Below are 19,887 nucleotides of genomic sequence, written 5' to 3'. Positions count from 1 at the left end.
CCGGGGGTCACTGACCCACAAAAAAAAGTTGGGGACCACACAGGTGAGAGGCAAAAAAAGTCCAACCCCCCCACACTCACTGATGTGGCCCCCAACTGAGACACCTCACTCCTCTAGTGCCACAACCTCTCAGAGGGAGGGGGAGGGGAAGGAAAGGGGAAAACTGAGGTTCAGGCCTTCCCATAGACTAGATTTACTTTTCTGGGGTTCTGAAGTTAGTGAACATAAGAACATAAGAAACGGCCGTACTGGGTCAGACCAAAGGTCCTTCTAGCCCAGTATCCTGTCTGCCAACAGTGGTCAGCACCAGGTGCCCCAGAGAGGGTGGACCGAAGACCATGATCAAGTGATTTGTCTCCTGCCATCCCTCTCCAGCCTCTGACAGACAGAGGCCAAGGACACCATTTTATCCCCCTGGCTAATAGCCTTTTATGGACCTAACCTCCATGAAATTATCTAGCTTCTCTTTAAAACTCTGTTATAGTCCTAGCCTTCACAGCTCTCCTCTGGCAAGGAGTTCCACAGGTTGACTACACGCTGTGTGAAGAAGAACTTCCTTTCATTAGTTTTAAACCTGCTACCCATTAATTTCATTTGGTGTCCTCTAGTTCTTCTATTTAGGGAACTAATAAATAATTTTCTTTATCGGCCCTCTCCACACCACTCAGGATTTTATAGACCTCTATCATATCCCCCTCAGTCTCATCTTTTCTAAACTGAAAAGTTCCAGTCGCTTTAACCTCTCCTCATATGGGACCCGTTCCAAACCCCTAATCATTTTAGTTGCCCTTTTCTGAACCCTTTCCAAGGCCAAAATATCTTTTTTGAGGTGAGGAGACCACATCTGTACACAGTATTCAAGATGTGGGCATACCATAGTTTTATACAGGGGCAGTAAGATAGTCTGGGTCTTATTTTCTATCCCTTTCTTAATAATTCCTAGCATCCTATTTGCCTTTTTGACCACCGCTGCACTCTGTGTGGAAGTTTTCAGAGAACTGTCCACGATAACACCAAGATCTCTTTCCTGATTTGTAGTAGCCAAATTAGCCCCCATCATACTGTACGTATAGTTGGGGTTATTTTTCCCGATGTGCATTACTTTACACTTATCCACATTAAATTTCATTTGCCATTTTGTTGCCCAATCACTCAGTTTGGTGAGATCTTCTTGGAGTCCCTCACAGTCTGCTTCTGTCTTGACTATCCTAAACAGTTATGTATCATCCGCAAACTTTACTACCTCACTGCTTACCCCTTTCTCCAGATCATTTATGAATAAGTTGAAAAGGATTGGTCCCAGGACTGACCCTTGGGGGACACCACTAGTTACCCCTCTCCAATCTGAAAATTTACCATTTATTCCTACCCTTTGTTTCCTGTCTTTTAACCAGTTCTCAATCCAAGAAAGGCCCTTCCCTCTTATCCCATGGCCATGTAATTTACACAAGAGCCTTTGGTGAGGGACCTTGTCAAAGGCTTTCTGAAAATCCAAGTATACTATATCTACTGGATCCCTCTTGTCCGCATGTTTGTTAATTTAGTGGATTTTGTTAGTGGATTTTACGGACCCCCTTAGGCTCTGGGGTAGGGACAAACCTGAGGGGTACAGTGCATGAGACAGAGCTCCCAGCAAGTAGGATCGGGATCTGGGAGGGAGCTGGGGTGCAGAAGCAGGTGGGGAGTAGGGTTTCTGGCCAGATGAAGGGAGCAGGAACAAGGGAGAGTCTGGGTTTTGGGGGGGGGAGGGAAGAGACGGGACTGGGGTGGGAGGGTCTGGGAATGAGGGGGAACCTTGTCTGGCTTCAGGCTCCCTTGCAACAACAGCTGCAGCCGCACTATCCTGGCTGCCCTAGAGGGAGGCCCCGCTTCCGAGGCCATGCAGTCTCGGAGGCCAGAGACACCGCTGCTGCAGCCATGCGATCCAGGATTGGCCCCAAGGCACTGTGGCCACAGGCCACTCCGGAGGCACTGCTGCCGCAGCCACACAGCCTCTAGGGTTGCCAGATGGTTGAACCAAAAATACCGACCCCCCCCCCCCCCCAAAAAAAAGCACCGGGGAAAAAATTCTGTTGAGGAAAAAAAAGGGGGGGGGGGGAAGAACCAAAGTTGCTGAAAAAAGGACTCTGAGCCTTATTAAGCAAAATAAATAAATAAATAATAAAACAGCATTAAAACAGCACGGCCCCTTTCAGAGTGGCTGTGTCTAGACTGGCCAGTTTTTCCGGAAAATCAGCCGCTTTTCCGGAAAAACTTGCCAGCTGTCTACACTGGCCGCTTGAATTTCCGCAAGAACACTGACTTCCTACTGTAAGAAATCAGTGCTTCTTGCGGAAATACTATGCTGCTCCCGTTCGGGCAAAAGTCCCTTTTGCGCAAAGCTTTTGTGCAAAAGGGCCAGTGTAGACAGCTGAGATTTGTTTTGCGGAAAAAAGCCCCGATCGCGAAAATAGCTTTTTTCCACAAAAGCGCGTCTAGATTGGCCACGAATGCTTTTCTGCAAAAAGTGCTTTTGTGGAAAAGCATCCATGCCAATCTAGACGCTCTTTTCTGAAAATGCTTTTAATGGAAAATTTTTCCATTAAAAGTATTCCCAGAAAATCAAGTCAGTCTAGACGTAGCCTCTGTTGTCCAGTCCCAGCATCCGACAGTCCGAGGTGTTTGGATACCCTGACTAGCTTGGCTAATAAAAATTGATGGACCATGAATTTATCTAATTATTTTTCAAACCCAGTTGTACATGTAGCCTTCACACATCTCCTTGCAATGAGTTCCACAGGTTGAGCATGTGCTGTGTGAAAAAATACTTCCTTCCATTTGTTCTAAACTCGCTGCCTATTAATTTCACGGGGTGACCGCTGGCTTTTTGGCTTGTGTGGAGTGTATATAACACTCCCTATTCACTTTCCCCATGCCATTCATAATTTTATACAACGCTGTTATATTCTACCCCACGTCATCTTTCCAAACTGAACAGTTCCAGACTGTTTAATCTCACCTTGTATGGAACCTCATCCATTCTAATTTTTTGTTTCCTTTCTCTGTACCTTTTCTAATTCTAAGATTTTTTTTGAGATGGGGCAGTCAGAACGGCATGCAGTAGAGTACCATGGATTTATATAGTAGCATTATGATAGTATCTGTATTATCTATCCCTTTCCCAATGCCTCCTAACATTCTCTTGGGCTATGTCTACACTGGCAGCTTCTTGCCTGCTGTCTACACTGCACGAACGTTCTTGCACAAGTACATTTACAGTACAGCGTTGTAAAACAGGGCTTCTTCCGGAAGAGTTATTCCTCTCCCCACGAGGAATAAGCCCTCTTGCACAAGAGCTCTTCCACAAGAGGGAACATGAATTTCTTGCACAAGAAGCCCCTATGGTTAAAATGGCACTCTTGTAGATGCACTCTTGTGAAGCTTTTTTTGCACAAGAACTCTTCCGTAAAAGAGTTCTTGCACAAGAAGCCACCAGTGTAGACGCAGCCAAGGTGTTTCTGACTGTGGCTTCAAACAGAGCAGATGTTTTCAGAGAACTATCCAGGATTAACCCAAGATCTTTCTAGAATGGTAACAGGTAGTTGTAGTCTGAATATGGCTACAAAGCACAATTTTGTAAAGTGCCACAATGCAATTTAAGATTTGTCTTAAATAGTTTAAATGTTACTGAAGTGGCATGAGAGACAAATGCTACATCTACCCTTCTCCCACTTGGAACAGAATGCAACTAAAGAAGGCCGACAACAAAGAATTAAAAATAACAGGCTGGGTCCACCCAGCAATATCTCATATAATGTAAGGCCCCACTTTGCATTTATAGAATGCCCTAGGGAGCTCCTGATACTTAGCTCTGCCATGAGAGCATGCGACTGAACTAGATGATCTCTCGAGATCCTTTCTAGTCCTACAATTCAGTGACGCAATTTACTCTCTCTGGCCACTGAAGTTCATCCATCTTTGGATCAGGAGGAGTGTCTGAACCTACAGAACAGGAGAGGAAATGTTGACCCCAGAGCCTAAAACAAACCCTCACTTCTGTGCACATGCCATTGTAGCTTTCCCGTGCATCCGGAAAAGACAGGATTGTAATCCTTTGCCCCCACCCCTTCTGCTGGACTAACATATTATGGACCAAAGGGGGGCTTTGTAAACCTTGCCTGGATATGAACCTCTGGCTCCAGAGAGTCTATTATGTATGCAGTGGCATAGGTGTGCATGGTGTCTTACAAACATCAGTGCTTCTTGCGGAAATACTAGTCTGCTCGGCTGCGTCTAGACTGGCATGATTTTCCAGAAATGCTTTTAACAGAAAAGTTTTCCGTTAAAAGCATTTTCGGAACAGAGCATCTAGATTGGCACGGACGCTTTTCCGCAAAAGCACTTTTTGTGGAAAACGTCCGTGGCCAATCTAGACGTGCTTTTCCGCAAAAAAGCCCCCATCGCCATTTTTGCGATCGGGGCTTTTTTGCAGAAAACACATCTGAGCTGCCTACACTGGCTCTTTTGCGCAAAAGCTTTGTGCAAAAGGGACTTTTGTCTGAACGGGAGCAGCATAGTATTTCTGCAAGAAGCACTGATTTCTTACAGTAGGAAGTCAGTGCTTTTGCGGAAATTCAAGCGGCCGGTGTAGACAGCTGGCAAGTTTTTCCGGAAAAGTGGCTGATTTTCCGGAAAAACTGGCCAGTCTAGACACAGCCTTCCAGTTCAGGCAAAAGTCCCTTTTGCACAAAGCTTTTGCGCAAAAGGGCCAGTGTAGGCAGCTCAGATTTGTATTCTGCAAAAAAGCCCCGATTGCGAAAATGGCGATCGGGGCTTTTTTGCGGAAAAGCACGTCTAGATTGGCCACGGACGCTTTTCCACAAAAAGTGCTTTTGTGGGAAAGCGTCCGTGCCAATCTAGACGCTCTGTTCTGAAAATACTTTTAACCGAAAACTTTTCCGTTAAAAGCATTTCTGGAAAATCATGCCAATCTAGTTGCAGCCTATTTGTGTAGCTGAAATTGTGTAGGTTAGATCAACGGGGTGGGAGAGCAGGGGATTAGTGTAGACAAGGCCTTAGTAAGATATAGGTCTAACAAAGGCAAATTACTGTTGACTGCGGGAAAGGAAGAAGTAACAACATCAAACAAGTATCAGAGGGGTAGCCGTGTTAGTCTGAATCTGCAAAAGCGACGAAGAGTCCTGTGGCACCTTATAGACTAACTGAAGTGTAGGAGTAAGCTTTCGTGGGCAAAGACCCACTTCGAGCATCTGACGAAGTGGGTCTTTGCCCACGAAAGCTTATGCTCCTACACTTCAGTTAGTCTATAAGGTGCCACAGGACTCTTCAACATCAAACAAGGGGAAAGAAGAATGCATGCTAGGAAGGGTATAACTTCCTGGAATGCAAGTCCTTTAATTCAGCCTAGATGCTTATGCTTAGTGTATAAGCCAAACTTTTTTGTCTTCCAGCATTATTATAATGCAAAATGCACCCTTCTTCATCTTGGTGAGGTTGCTTATTCTGCTCTCTCTCCCTCCTGCTACCCTACAATCAGTTCTTGGAAAAACTTCTAGGCAAAAGCTGATGCTCTCTTTGCTAGCACATGCCAGCCTTTCACACTGATCGAAGTCCAGTAATTTTTTGTTTTGTTTTCTGGTATATTTTTTCTGTCTCAAGGAACTTCTGTAACAATCCAGTAGATAAGAGGTAGCAGAATGCTTTTTGGCATTTACATTAATGAGCAACCACAGTTTTTAAAGGACATTTGTATTTTAGGTTTAACTGCCTTTTTGTGGATCTAACTGATTACCGTCAACCATCATTTATAATTTTATTCCGTGCACAAGAAAAAAACATGAAACATTGTTCAGTCAAACTGGAAGGGCATGACAAGTGGGATTCTGCAGGGATCTGTTTTGGGACCAGTTGTGTTCTGTTCACACATCTAGGAGTCACAGTGGACCACAAGCTACATATGAGTCAACAATGTGACATTGTTGCAAAAAAAGCAAACATGATTCTGGGTTGCTTTAACAGGAGTGTTGTGCGGAAGACACGAGAAGTCATTTTTCCACTCTCCTCTGCACTGATTAGGCTTCAACTGGAGTATTGTTTCCAGTTCTGGGCACCATATTGCAGGAAAGATGTGGAGAAATTGGAGAAGGTCCAGAGAGGAGCAACAATAATTAAAGGTCTAGGAAACGTGACCTAAGAGGGAAGACTGAAGTTTGGAAAAAAGAAGACTGAGAGGGGACATGATAGCAGCTTTCAAGTACTTAAAAGGGAAGTACTTTTAAGGGAGAAGGGAGAAAAATTATTTTCCTTAACCTCTGATGATAGGACAAAAAGCATTAGGACATTAGGAAAAATTCCTAACTCTCCGGGTGGTTAAGCACTGGAATAAGGGCAGGGGACTGGAATTGATGACCTCTCAAGGCCCCCTCCTGTCCTAGTATTCTGTCATTCTATGATTGTCACTCATTTGTTGATTCTGATATATTATGATCAGAATAGGATATTCGTCTACTGGCCTGAAAACAACCTATTTAAAATGTGTTGATAGCTTAAGCCTTGTTTATGCTTACATGGAGATGACAGTTTGGAGATTGATCTTCCACGGTTTGATTTAGTGAGTCTAGTAAGAACCCACTAAATTGACCACTGATGGCAGCCCTGTCTACTCCATTGGGTTCCGAGGAATAACAGAAGTTGACGGGAGAGTTTCTCCCATTGACCTTCCGCAATGGGGATGCCGTGGTAAGACAAGCTAAGGTATGTCAATGCTAGCTATGCTACTCACATAACTGGAGTTGCATATCTCAGGACAGGTCCACAGTCCAACCAAAGGTAAGCTTAAGGTCTGCAATTTCAGTTATGTAAATATGTAGCTGGAGTCGACATACTGAGCTTCAGCACCGTCCTCTCAGCAGGAAGTCGCCAGGAGAAATGCTCTCGTCAGCTTCCCTTACTCCTCACATGGAATAGGAGTTCTGGCACTGACAGGGGTACTCTCAGTGTTCAATTTAACGAATCTTTACTAGACCTGCTAAATTGAACTCTGGAAGATCGACCACTGTAGCATCAACCTTCTGGGAAGTGAAGATGTGGTCTCAGTTGGACTTTCTTCCCCAGTATAGACCTGGCCTTAGTGTTAACAACTGTTGGTCATTGCTAATTTGGATCTCCTCTGAGCTACAAGTTGGGATCGAGGGCTTTGTATCCTGTTAGCAATACCCTGAGCTAATCATCTCCCTCCCCTTGCCCCTGCCCAGATTCTAAAGAAATGGTCGCTCTAATCCCCTGGCCTCTGATATTAAGACAGACCTGGAAAGTAAATCTTCTTTTGGGAAGAGTTATCCAAGGTATATGTCTGAGGCCAAAGATCTGAACAAGTCAAATCATGAGCTTTCATGCCGATTAAGGTCACAAGCAGGCTTCTGGCTTCCTGACCACACTGCCAGTCTTTATTATCAGATGAAAGAATGATCCCAAAAGCTTTTATCTGTGCTAACTTGGGGGTTATGACATTGAAAAGATTGAAACACTTAGGTAGATAAAGGCACATGTCAAACAGGATCTCACATTAACAGGAGTTCTAAAAACCCCTAGACTGCAATACGAATGTTACTATATATCTGCAGAGCACAAAAGAGAGAACAAACTACTCATTTTTTGCTTGGTGCTGATGCTCTGATCCTCAATAACCAGCCAATAAATGTCACATGAAGCAGCACAGTTTCAAAGCCACTTGCAAAAATCTTATCCAGAAACCTCAAAAGGCACTCGGATACCCCAGCGTTGAGTGCAATGTAAGAACCTGAATAGAAAAGAAGAGAATAGAGAATCTGGAACAACAAAGCCATAAAAGAAGTAGTTGATCAGAAAATCATTTAAGGTAGTCCTAACAAAGCCCAAGCCTGCCTCCCTACTCTGAGGATCGGGTTCAAAAGCTTAACATGCGCAGCTTTGAAAACAGGAGGTCAAGTTGGAATTTAATTACTGTACACAAATACGTGAGTGGGAACACTTATTTTACAGGAAAAGGAGAACACACCAGGATATGTTCTGCACTTAAAAAAGGAAAAAATCCTGTTGAATTGAAGATGTCAAGCAAGGGGGTGGGGGAGGCATGAGGGGATGGTGAACGGTCACAGGTGAAAGTGTTCAAGTAACAAATATAAATGGATTTAAGAAAGAATGTAAGGCTGTTCTGCTTCTACCTCCTTAAGATGGGGGCTACTCTGTCTCATCATAGAGGCTGTTTTGAAGGTATATTGGTTTTTATGTTGTAAGTCTTTGTATTTCTGTATGACCTTGGGCAAGCCACTTGAACTCTTGTGTTTTATTTTATCCTGCTATCACTAAGGCAATTTAAGAATTGCTTTGCTGCCAAATGGACTGAATTCTCCATTGCAATGCATTATGCTGGCTTAGCCATAGGTTTTGAGGCAAGGCAAATTGATTTAATTGAGCTCGTGGTTTATGGAAAGCGAACCATATGGCATTACCCACTTACGATCAGTGAGTGTGTGAGCGGAGGGGTTCAAGCTTCGTTAACTCATCCTTGCCGGTTGTCATCCTTAGAGCTTCCCACAGCATTTATTGTCCCTGTGCACCTCCCCGCGGTCACGAATGCCTCCATATCTTGCCTTTTATGTCACACACCCATTTATTCTTGTGCCAGGAGGATTTAGGTTGAGTATTAGGAAATACTCCCCCCTGGAGGTACCATCTAGTGCAGAATTTGTTTCCCAAGGGAGGTGGTGGAAGATACATGGCTTGAAACTTGACTAGACAATGCACTGGAAAATAGCCTGTATAGCGTGATGTGTGTACGTGGATGTAGAGTGGTCAAAGAGGAGGTGTGCTGGGCAATCTCGAGATTCCTCGCGTTCCTAATGTTCAACTGCAAAGATTCTACAAGACAGTTGTGCTGCTGGGGCATGGTTCTTGGGTAGGGGTGGTCAAAAGCCACTCAACGGGCTCAGGCTTTGATCCAGCCTGTGTGGCTGTTCCAGGCCCCACCTCCTAGCACGTTGCCTGGGAGCTGGAGCCACACAATCCCTTTCAACTGCTTCTATTTAAAGGGCTCGTGCCTTCCCTGGGGCTGTGAGGCAACAGGGCTCGCGTGTCCCCGGTTCCCAGGCAACGCACTAGCAGTGAGGCTGGGAGCAGCAAGCCCTTTAAATAGCAGGAATTGCTGCTCCTGCCCTCTGCTAACGTGATGCCTGGGAGCCACAGGAGAGGTGAGAGCCCTTTCAACGCCTGCTATTTAAAGGCTCCACCCCTTCCATCTGAGGGCCCGCCCCTTCTGGGGCAGCTCGCAACCACTTCAAAAATTTTTGAAGTGGCCCTTACTCATAAATTATTGCTCACCTCTGTGCTTGGGCTACAAAATTGGTGGAACTGAGAGGATAGTACAATCTCTCTCAATTAACCATTTTGGACCCAACTCTTTACAGTAGGGCTACGTCTACATTGGCATGATCTTGCACAAGAACTCTTCCAGAAGAGAGCGTCTAGACTGGCATGTGCTTTTGAGCAAGAGATGTGCTTTTGTGCAAGAGCATCCTTGCCAGTGTAGACGCTCTCTTGCACAAGAAAGCTCTGATGGCCATTTTAACCATAAGGCTTTCTTGTGCAAGAAATTCATGTTGCCTGTCTATGCTGGCCTCTTGCACAAGAACAGTTGCACAAGAGGGCTTCTTCCTGCACGGGAGCATCATAGTTCTTGTGCAAGAAGCACTGATTTCATACATTAGAACGTCAGTGTACTTGTGCAAGAACTTGCTGCCAGCGTAGACAGGCAGCAAGTTTTTGCGCAAAAGCGGCCGCTTTTGACCAAGATCGCGCCAATGTAGACACAGCCTAGATGTATTACATGTCATTATTTAAAGTCCCTTTATAAGCTATCAAAATCTAGAGCAGGACTTTTATGGGCCTGAGATACCTCTGTCCTGTTCATAAGTTAACAATCGGGCAGCCTTTCTCCAGAGCTCAGAAATCTTTCCTAATAAGCCACCATCAACTATTTTGTATGGCACTAGGACAAGTTTATCACTGGTGTAACACCACTGATGTAAGCCTGAAGTCAGAGGCCAGTAAAGACTTTATTCTTTACCGAAGTTCACTTACTGAACTCAACACATATAGGTTTGCTTTATTTTCTTAACATCTCCCATTTGAGTGAAATCCCTCTCTGGTATAATGCTGTTCAAAGCAGGTATGAGTTTGCCCCTGTATGTGTCATTTTTTGTCTCATCGTCATGTTCAATGGTTGAGCAAAGCAGCTGTATTCAATTTAAATCTATTAGCCAATTTTCAGATCTAGCTAAATATTAGGCCAAATTATATAATTTGTATTTGTATTTGCATACAGCCTATGAACCCCAATCACAGACTTACTTGCTGTAATTCCATTGACTTTGCTGGCAAGCTAACAACTCCACTGACAATGCTTGGGTAAAAGTGGCTTATAGAAAATAGAGCAAACTCTATTGTACTATTGGTTAAACACATGATCTTCTGCGGAAAGCAATGTCATTAGCATGTGGATTTACTTTTCAGGCATTTGTTTTCAGCTTCACAGCACAATAGTTTTTGCCTTTAAAAATCAAACCCAATTTGGGAAGAATTTAAGAGGGCCACTGGAAACCAAGAAAAGGAAACAGTGGAAAGAACAATTGTATGTAAGGGAACCTCAAATATTTATGCACATATAACATTTGCTTAAATTATATCTTCCAGAAATAAAAATAGATTTAATACATTTTCTTTTTCGGGGGAAGTCAGATTCTTTAGATATCCTTAACATAAATGTCATTCAGGTACCCCCACCTCAGCAAGGTGGCACATACACTGGTCAAGAGTTCTAACTAGATACACACGAGCTCTTTCAGCACATGGTACTGACTTTACAATTAAGTGACTGCAGCCACTCAAAGCAACTCTGGCTCATGAAGGGAAGGAATTCAGCTCTATAATGTATTCTAGAATGAAAATAGCCTGGAGAAAATTTGGTAGGAGCTATGCTGCTCTAACATTCCCTGCCACTACAGGATTGTCTCTACTTACCGGGCGATCAACGCTGCAGAGATCAATTTCCTGGGGTTCAATTTATTGGGTCTAGTAAGGACCCACTAAATCAACCACTGATCATGCCCCCATCAACTCCAGTATTTTTCCGGGTCACAAGGAGTAAGGGAAGTCAATGGGGATGCTGTGGAAATTCGACCTAACGTACTTTGACTCCAGCTAAGCTATTCATGTAGCTAGAGTTGTGTGTCTTAGGTTGACTTCCTCCCCTAGCGTAGACCTAGCCTACAGAGCTGGACAAGGCACACTCTCCAATGCATGGCAGTTAATTATTTTAAGGCCTGATTCCACCACCCATACTCGAGAGTAACACTTCATGTATAGCCATACAGTCCCATGGATTTCAATATAAGAACAAGAGCCTATTCAACATTAATGTGGTCCTGAATGCTTAATGCAAAATTCAAGCCAATTTCTTATTAAATTCTTTGTCTTTCTAATTTGAATTACATTAAGTTTTGGCCTTTGCTTTTAAGCAGATGGATGCTCATCATTTGCTTGTGCAGTCTCTTTTGTACCACTGTTATCTGTTCAGTGCAAAAAGAATTTGCATTACTATCAAAGCAGATCAAAAGACTTCCTTTGCACACCTACAGAAAATAACATCTATTCAAATTTCACCTTGGGAAAATACAATCCTCTGCAAGATGATCGTGTTCATGGAACTATTTATTTATTTGCCATGGGGAAACATCAGGGTTTATTGATAACATTTTAATATTGGGGTTGAGGGGAAACTGGCAGGTGTCTTTTAAAGTTCCTTAATAGGTCACTATTTAAAAAAAACAACCCTCCCCCCAAATTTACATGAGCTATACAAGGTATCAGGATGACAAACAGCGAGGAAGGTGATCAATTAAGACATTAAGTATTTTGCAACACATGGACGCATCTGCATTTTAGCCTAATAATAAGGCCATCAGCTCATTTTCAGGGTGCTGTTGCCTACTTCAACTCAATCCTGAGATCAAAGGGAAAATGTCTGCTCGCATTTTCCAATCAGAAAAGGGATGCTAATTTCGACTCCTTAATGTGTGGTGGTGAGAGACTCCTTCAATTAACAGAATTCTATAGTGTGGGGGGAGGGAGGAAAGGATACAAAGGGAGACAGGCTCGAAAGGCAGAAGTTCTCATTAAATCAAAAGGTCCAGTATTCATTATCTCTAGCATCTGGGGCTAAGCACTAAACATGGAGATCATCAAAGGGGATTTAATGGGTTAAATTGAGAATATACTCTAATTAAAATATTAGATACGCATAAATAGCTCTTTGATATTCATCTAAAAGTTCCCTTCAAAATAGGTGCTTCAGGTTTGTATTAAAAGGAGATTATCACTTTTAAGCAAAGGCTACAAGTTTATGGCCTTCCTCAGAAATGCTTTCAAGTGTTACCATTTAATGCAAAAACCTAGAATTAGCACAGCAATTATAACTGGCATGGTATGGAAAAAATGAGTAGTCCTGGGGCACCTTAGAGACTAACAAATCTATATATCATGAGCTTTCATGGGCAAAACCCACTTCTTCAGATGAGATGGTATGGAAATGTCTGTGTAATGTGAACCCTGAGGCTTTTTCTAACTGCAGGATTTTTGCGCAAAAAGCTTTTTGCGGAAGAGATCTTTTCCTGCTTTTTCTGATAGGCTCTTTTTGTGCAAGAAACCCTGCGGAGTGTCCACACATGCTGTGATGGCTTTAAGAGGGTGCAAGCGCCCCCTCCCGGCATGGCAGGGGGGTTCAGCGGACCTGCCGCCTGAAGTTACCGCAATTGTCCCGGGGTTGACCCCTGGATACGGGAATCGGAGTGCGATCACCCGGCCGAAGGTTCGGACCGGGGCTCGGCGAACTCCTGGCCTGGCCCAATTAGGGTTCCTGGGTCTGAATGTACAGGAAAGAGGGATACGGGGCCTCCCGGGGCCTGTCCTGGGGCGAGGTCCTTTCCGGGAGTGGGGAAGGAAATATAGGGCGGCTCGCCGTGTAGTCCTGGTTGCCTGTCTACCACTGAGGCGCGGGAGAGCGTTACTACAGTCTGTGAAGTAGGTCGGGGTTGTGCGAGGAGGGGGGACGTGGGGGACTTGGGCCCACCCTCTCCACCGGGTCCCAGCCCGGGGCCCTGAGTGGGAGAACAATAGCCGTGTTCCCCCACGCGCCAGGCGGGGACTATCCCCGTAACTCACCTGTCCACGGGCACCAGAACGGCCCTGCCCCGGGCTCCTTCCACTCCCCCCTCCCGTCTGCCCCACCAGTATGTCTGCCCGGGGTGCTTACCCCGGCCGAAGCGTCGGCCCCGTCCCGCTGCCGTCCTGGTGACTCTGGCGTTGGCCTTCCTGTCCTCCGATGGGGGCGGGGGGTCTCCGCCCGGGTGCTGGGTCGCCGGCGGCTCCTCCTGGTGCCGCCCTGAGCCGTCCAGCCCAGCCGCTTTTCAAGCAGCCCGGGTGAGGACGCCGGGGACATCGGCCCCGCCCCCCGGGCGCCCTTACGCTCTGCAGCGTGGGGGCTGGGATTCGCCGCCCAGCCCCCACCCCGGCATGGCCCCATCCGGCCGGTGCACCGTTCGGGCTCCCTGCCCGCTTGCCGCGGTCGCTCCTGGCCCCGCCTTCACCAATGCAGGGCAAGGCGCTCCTCCCCGTGGGGGGTTTCAACCTGGCCGAGGCTTCCCCCATCTCCCGGGCTGCCTGCCTGCCCGCTCGGCGCCAGTGAAAGAGCGTTCCCCCCCCGGGGTGAGTGTGGACCTGGCTGGGTCTGTCACACATGCCTTTTTGCGCAAGAGCTGTAGTGCAAAAAGGAGTTATTCCTCATGGGGAGAGGAATAATTCTACCAGCAAAAGCCCTCTGTCCTGACAATTTATTGTATTTTTTTTTTTTGCGCAAAAACATGCTCCACTAGGTTTTGCGCAAAAACATCAATTTTTGTGTAAAAACCTTGTAGCGTAGACATAGCCTGAGGATAAACAGTGTAGTAGGGCCAAGCAGTAAGAGGGAGAAAATCCAAAGAGGGGCAATTTTTGTCCTGGATCCACTGAAAGCTGCAAAATAGTTGCCTGTTCCTGTACTTTAAAGTGCAAAACGTTTTGCACATAACCTGATAGAACCCGCTATACAGAGAATTTTCTCATGCAAGTTTCCTCCAGTGATGCCATAATAATTTTGGTAAATAGACCGAAATGATTGTTAAGTCTCCCCTTTTTAAGCACATGCTTAAGGGCTTTGCTGAATCAAGGCCTAAGCAATCAAAGCTCCATTTCAAATCTTGAGGAAGAAACCTTTCCATGGCATATGGCACTAATGCATGTCAGTTCTAGGAGGCATTTGTTTCCCAGTGCTTGAGATCGTGCATTGATGGATGAATTTCAATAATTCAGAGCGGGACTCAAAGTCCACTGAAGTCTTTCAATGCCTACCTTTGTTAAGCAAAATGATCTTCCTGCTAACATGTGACATGATCTTCAACTCCAACTATTCAAAAGTCCACAATTAATGCATTATAAGACTAAAAATCTATCTTGGAATTCCATTTCCACATTTACTTTTTACAGAAAATTCAGTGCATCCACAGAGACTTAACCTTTTCAGATTCCCACCTGCATTCCCATTCTGTTGTACACCTTCTTCAACCAGACCTAATTTTCCTTGGACAGATGATTCCAGGGACTTCCACTCGCACACAGTCAGTATTATTTTGATTAGATACAGCTACTGTTAATGACTTGCCTTACTTAACATTTATTTTAAAGTGAACTTACATATTTCTTTTACATTTTCTTTTTCTGTACAGAAAATCTGAAGGTGCAGTAATGAGGCATTTTGGGGCTTGTAGGAGCCAAAGAAATTTTAGATTCTGGTCAAAATATCAAATCTGGGGGAATTTTGGATTTTTTTTGTCTTGCTTCACAAACTTTTCAGGAAAATTCTCCTTTGCCCTGAGTCAATCAAACAATTTCCAGGCCTAATATTCATGGTTAAATACATTTGGGGTGGGGTTATTGTGGAACCTGATGGCCATTATAAGTAGGAAATCAACGCCATGATTCTGCATTTGTTATGCTGGCAACATATAATGAAAGCAAAACCAAAGAGCCAATAGGAACATGCAGAAACTGCCAATTTTCAAATTCATTTTTAGTATATGTTCTCCCAAACGCCTTAGCTATTCATTTTCTTATCACGTTTCATTTATGAATTTGTCTTTTACCAAGTTAAAGAAACAGAACAATCATAAGAATCACATCTGTTTGTTAACTTAATCTATTCCAGGCTGTTGCCTATCAAAAGTGTAGTTCTTGACTATCCTGTGTTCAGCTCAGATTCTTCGCTCTGGTCTACACTAAGGATGTTAAATATGGACTAGTTTTGCATTGAATATTCGATTAGTCAATAGGATGATTCCACCTTTGAAGAGTAGCAACAACCCTTTCTGATAGAGGCAGCATGGGGGGGTGGAGGGAGAGGGGGAGTGATTGGTCGACTAGCATGGCTTCACATCCCTAGTCCTTCATATCCCTAGTTTACACTAGCGAGTTATTTTGAAATAATGCCACTTATTTCTAAATAACAAGCAGTGTGTCTACACTACCAAGCCCATTATTTCAAAAAAAGGGGGCTCGTTATTTCGAAATAATAACTCCTGCTTTCCACAAGGAATAGCACTTATTTTGAAATAGCGGTAGTGTGGATGCACCACTGCTGCTATTTCAAAATAACTACTCCCCAGAGTCATTCATTCAAAGTAATTACTCCCCCATGTTTCCTGGGGTCTAAGTCAAGATAGCACGTCCATATTAAGGGCATGTCTACGCTGCAGGGCAAGAGTCGAATTAAGATATGTAACTTCAGCTATGTCAATTAGCTTAAGTCGAAATAGCTTAATTTGATGTTTGGTGCTGTCTGCACAGCAAGAAATAGAAGGAAGAACATGCGTCCTTTGACTTCCCTTATTCCTAGTGAAATGAGGGTTACAGAGTAAGTCGGAGTAAGACGTCTTCCATCTCAAAATTAATTCAAAATAATGGCTTGCTGTGCCATTATTATGCATACTATGTTATTTCGAAATAAAGTCAGTTATTCTGAAATAACGCTGCTGTGTAGATGTTCCCTAAGGAAGCCAGCCTCAAGACTAATTTTGAGGGTTCCCTGTAGTGTGGACACACTATTTGAAATAGTTATTTTGGGAGTTATTATTTTGAAATAATTTCCTAGTGTAGATAAGCTCTCAGTGCAGATCTTCCAAATACTCCAAGCTAATAACACATTGTCTATATGAACAGCTAATACTTGTTTGCATTTTCTTGCTCCAGATGAGGCTCTAAACTCCTGGGCTAGCTGTGATGCTAAGACAATGAATCATTAATCAATAATCAAGCAATGACTACATAATTCACTATTGATGGCCTGTGTTTGGTTCATGTTTTACTATCTTCATTATTGGGAGTATTTCAGTTTGGCTTTGTTCATGGATAGCCTGCCAAAATCCTCCTTTTCATTTTAAAGAAAGAAAATGTTGTAGATATTAAGACAATACAACAAGGTTGACATCTCCCTCACCTTTTTAATTTTAAATGTACCAATTTTCCTTTAAGTTAAATCTGGCACAAGTATTTACATTAAAAACCCCTTAAGGACCCAAACTCTAAGACAGTCTGGCTAAATATTAGAAATTACTACATTGTATAAAAAACAATGAATAGTCTAGTAGCACCTTAAAGACTAACAAAAGCTCATGATACCAGCTACATGTTTTGTTAGTCTTTAAGGTGCTGCTAGACCATTTGCTGTTTTTTAAGTTTTTCTAGTTATAGACTCACTTGGCTCTGAAGCTTTTGTACATTATATAAAACATGCAAGAATCATTTCTTGTGTCACTGCTGGACTTGGTGAGGATTCTGTCTTTTTCTTACAGGAATTGATGATGTTTTCCTTTCCCATCATTCTGATCAAATCTTTCCCTCCTTACAGCTCTTCACTAGTTTATTGTTTTTGCAGCATGTAAGGGCTCCAACCAGATTGTCCCCACTGTGCTGGGTGTGGTGACACATGGAGGAGCCTTCCAAGCTTGCCTGCTTTATCCATTGGGAAGCTTTTGGTGGGTGGGGCTTCAAATCCTCAACCTCATGCTCCTGAGGCAGGCACTGGAGGAGCCCCCCTACCCTCACAGGCCCCTTTATCCTTTAAACCTTCCAAGGATGCCAGCTCCATCCCTTGGGAAGCTGGTGGTGGCTTTCCCCAGGGTGAGTGGGGCTCAAATCCTCAACCTCATGCACCCGGGGCAGGTACCTTATACACCCTGCAGCTGGGACTGTGCGTCCCAGCTCAAATTGACATGCCTCTAGCTCTGCTTGACTGAGTGCACTCAAACTAGCCAGAGAGCTGGGAACAGGTAGCAGCTTGGGCTAACCCCTGGATATATACTCAGGGGACCTGGGTGGGGGTTGCAGAGCCAGGAGCTGCACTCATGTACAGAGAGGTGAAGTGACATATATAAGGTCATTCAGCAGATTGGGGCAGAATTGGAAACAGAAATCAAGTGACTAGCCCTAATCCAGCACCTTGTCCAGGGGACCATGCTGCATCTGGCTTCTTTTATTGCACCCAGTTCAAGTGCTCTGTCCTCATCTACCAATGTCTTCACAATTTCGCCCTGGTCCACATCCCAACTCTTTCTTGCTACTCAATCTGTGCCCATACAAATCCTCTCAGCTGCTCTCTTTGCCATCTCCCTTTCTCAGTTTTATGCTCCGCTTTGCAAGGCCATGACTGAAAACCCATTTAAGGCAAAGAGAATCTTTCCGTTGACTGCAGGGTGCTTCCGATCTGATTGCTGATGTATCAAGTCCCACTGCTTTCTCGACCTTCAGAGTCCTCCTTAAACCAGTCTTTGTCCTCTGCAGACTTTCCTCTCTCTTCGGTCTCTTTTATGTTACCACTGTATTGTTCTCGTCTCTCCAAAATCAGCTGAGATGCTCCTTTGGAGCAGGGTCTGTCTTATGTATTTGAAAAGTAGAATGTATACATAGGGTGCTCTATATCCAAATACTGCTGATAACATCTCTACCTATTACCAGTCATGGAAACCTGGGACAGAGCTATAATATTTATCATGAATTCATGTCTCTTTGGTCAATGGCTCAGTGAGTGTCATGGAAATGTTCCTGTTTTCATTTCAGTGCAAGTTATTTTAAGAGAAAAGTAAACACAAACACACACACACAAAACTGTGATAAAATTTGAAGGAAATCCTTTTAAAAGTTCATTATGTAAAATATAAAAATGATATTTTGGTATGTTTCTGTAGGTTTATTTCACTGCGTAAAAAATGAGCATTTTGGGAAAGATCTAGATTCACAAATTTGTTTAGGTATCAAAGTTCCGAGTATAGACTTCCCTGCAATTCACAGAACTCCTGCGGACCCCAGAAGGTACCTAAATTCACTCGCCATCCTTTCAGGGTAAGACGCTCAGAAAGAAGCAGCAACTTAATCTGGATTTTTTAAGGAAGGAAAAAGCAGAATAAAAAGAACCATAGTTCTAAGGTTATGTTTACTTTAAAAATGATTCTAATACATTTGGACTAAAATAAAGGAGAATAATCTGAAAATATTTCACCTTTTGAAATCAATTTTGTGATGGTAGAGGCTCTCATTTAAATAGCAGAGTCCTGAAATACTGTATCTGGAAAACATGTAATTAATTTAATACACATTTAAATAGTTCAGATACTGCACCCTCTACAACTCCCTAACTATTTCAAACTTGTTATAAAATGTTAAGGGTTTTGAAGGTAGCCACAACTTGCTTCTCTATTTCATGCCTGTTTTGCAGAGTTTTCAATGAGGAAATTTGAGGTAAATTCTGTCCTTTTAAAGTATGTGTTTGAATCCTTTCCTCTTTTGGTTCTTCATCTGATTGCTTAGCTGAGAGAGTTTTTGGTTTAGGAATCTTTTTGGCATATTCCAGAGCCTAAAAATATAAAGATTGAAATAATTTTGAAATTAACAATAAAATTATATCAACACTTTTAAAAACAGCAGGAGAACATAAGAATGTTCACACTAAATCAGATTAATGGCCTAATTCCATCTTTTGTAATGACTAGTATCAGATGCTTTAGAGGAAGGTACAAGAAACTCTGACGATATCAAATAATCTGCCCCCAGATAAGTTGTTTCTGATCCTTATTAGTTAGAAATTCTCTTATGTCTTGGAGCATACAGGTTTACATCCCTTCCAACACTTTATAAAAAAATGTATTTACTATTATAATTTTGTATATTCTCACATTCCTTATAAATATAAAATGTTTTTTATTCCTGTCAAGGTCTTGGCCTCAATGATAACTTGTGGCAATGTGTGGCAAGCCTCAGAAAGCAGAGATTTGTTTTATAATAGTCCTTCCTCCAAAATGACATGACAACAGACCTAAAATGATAAATAAGATGCTGAGATATTCTTCAAGACTTCAAAGTCAAAGCTTAGAGCAGTGGTTCTCAAGCTTTTCAGAGCTGGGCCTACCTGGCTCAATGCAAATCTTTTGGAGGACCACCAATTGCTACTGGAAACTCACCAATAATTATGTCAGAGCCATTTTGTTAGTGCCACAGCTAGGGAGAACAGTTTAACTTAACCAGTAAGAAAGGAAATATGAATTTAAATTATTAAACAGACTAAGCACTTTTACTTTCTCATGTTAGTTTATCAAACTTCATTTTCAATAAAGTAAAATATTAATTTATGTACGACACAAAAGGTTTCAATGTTTTCTTTAAAACCATTTAAAGGGGGAAGGGGGGAAGGGAACCTTTTTTGGGTCAGGGGCC

General features: G+C 43.3%; 1 protein-coding gene across 3 annotated transcripts in view; it reads right to left on the bottom strand.

The window, feature by feature from the left end:
• Positions 1 to 18,346: 18,346 nt before the first annotated feature.
• JHY (junctional cadherin complex regulator) overlaps positions 18,347 to 19,887 on the bottom strand; it is a 56,238-nt gene continuing 54,697 nt past the window's right edge. For all 3 annotated transcript variants that reach the window (XM_075916397.2, XM_075916395.2, XM_075916394.2), the window contains one exon: positions 18,347 to 19,030. In XM_075916397.2, coding sequence (XP_075772512.2) covers positions 18,827 to 19,030 — 204 coding nt within the window. In that variant the 3' untranslated portion in view covers positions 18,347 to 18,826. The remainder of the gene's footprint in view (positions 19,031 to 19,887) is intronic.

Source organism: Pelodiscus sinensis, chromosome 25, assembly GCF_052426305.1.
Source record: "Pelodiscus sinensis isolate ZL-2025 chromosome 25, ASM5242630v1, whole genome shotgun sequence".
Lineage (NCBI taxonomy): Eukaryota > Metazoa > Chordata > Testudines > Trionychidae > Pelodiscus > Pelodiscus sinensis.
The sequence above is the reverse complement of the archived record's forward strand: the minus strand, read 5'-3'. Positions and strand labels throughout refer to the sequence as shown.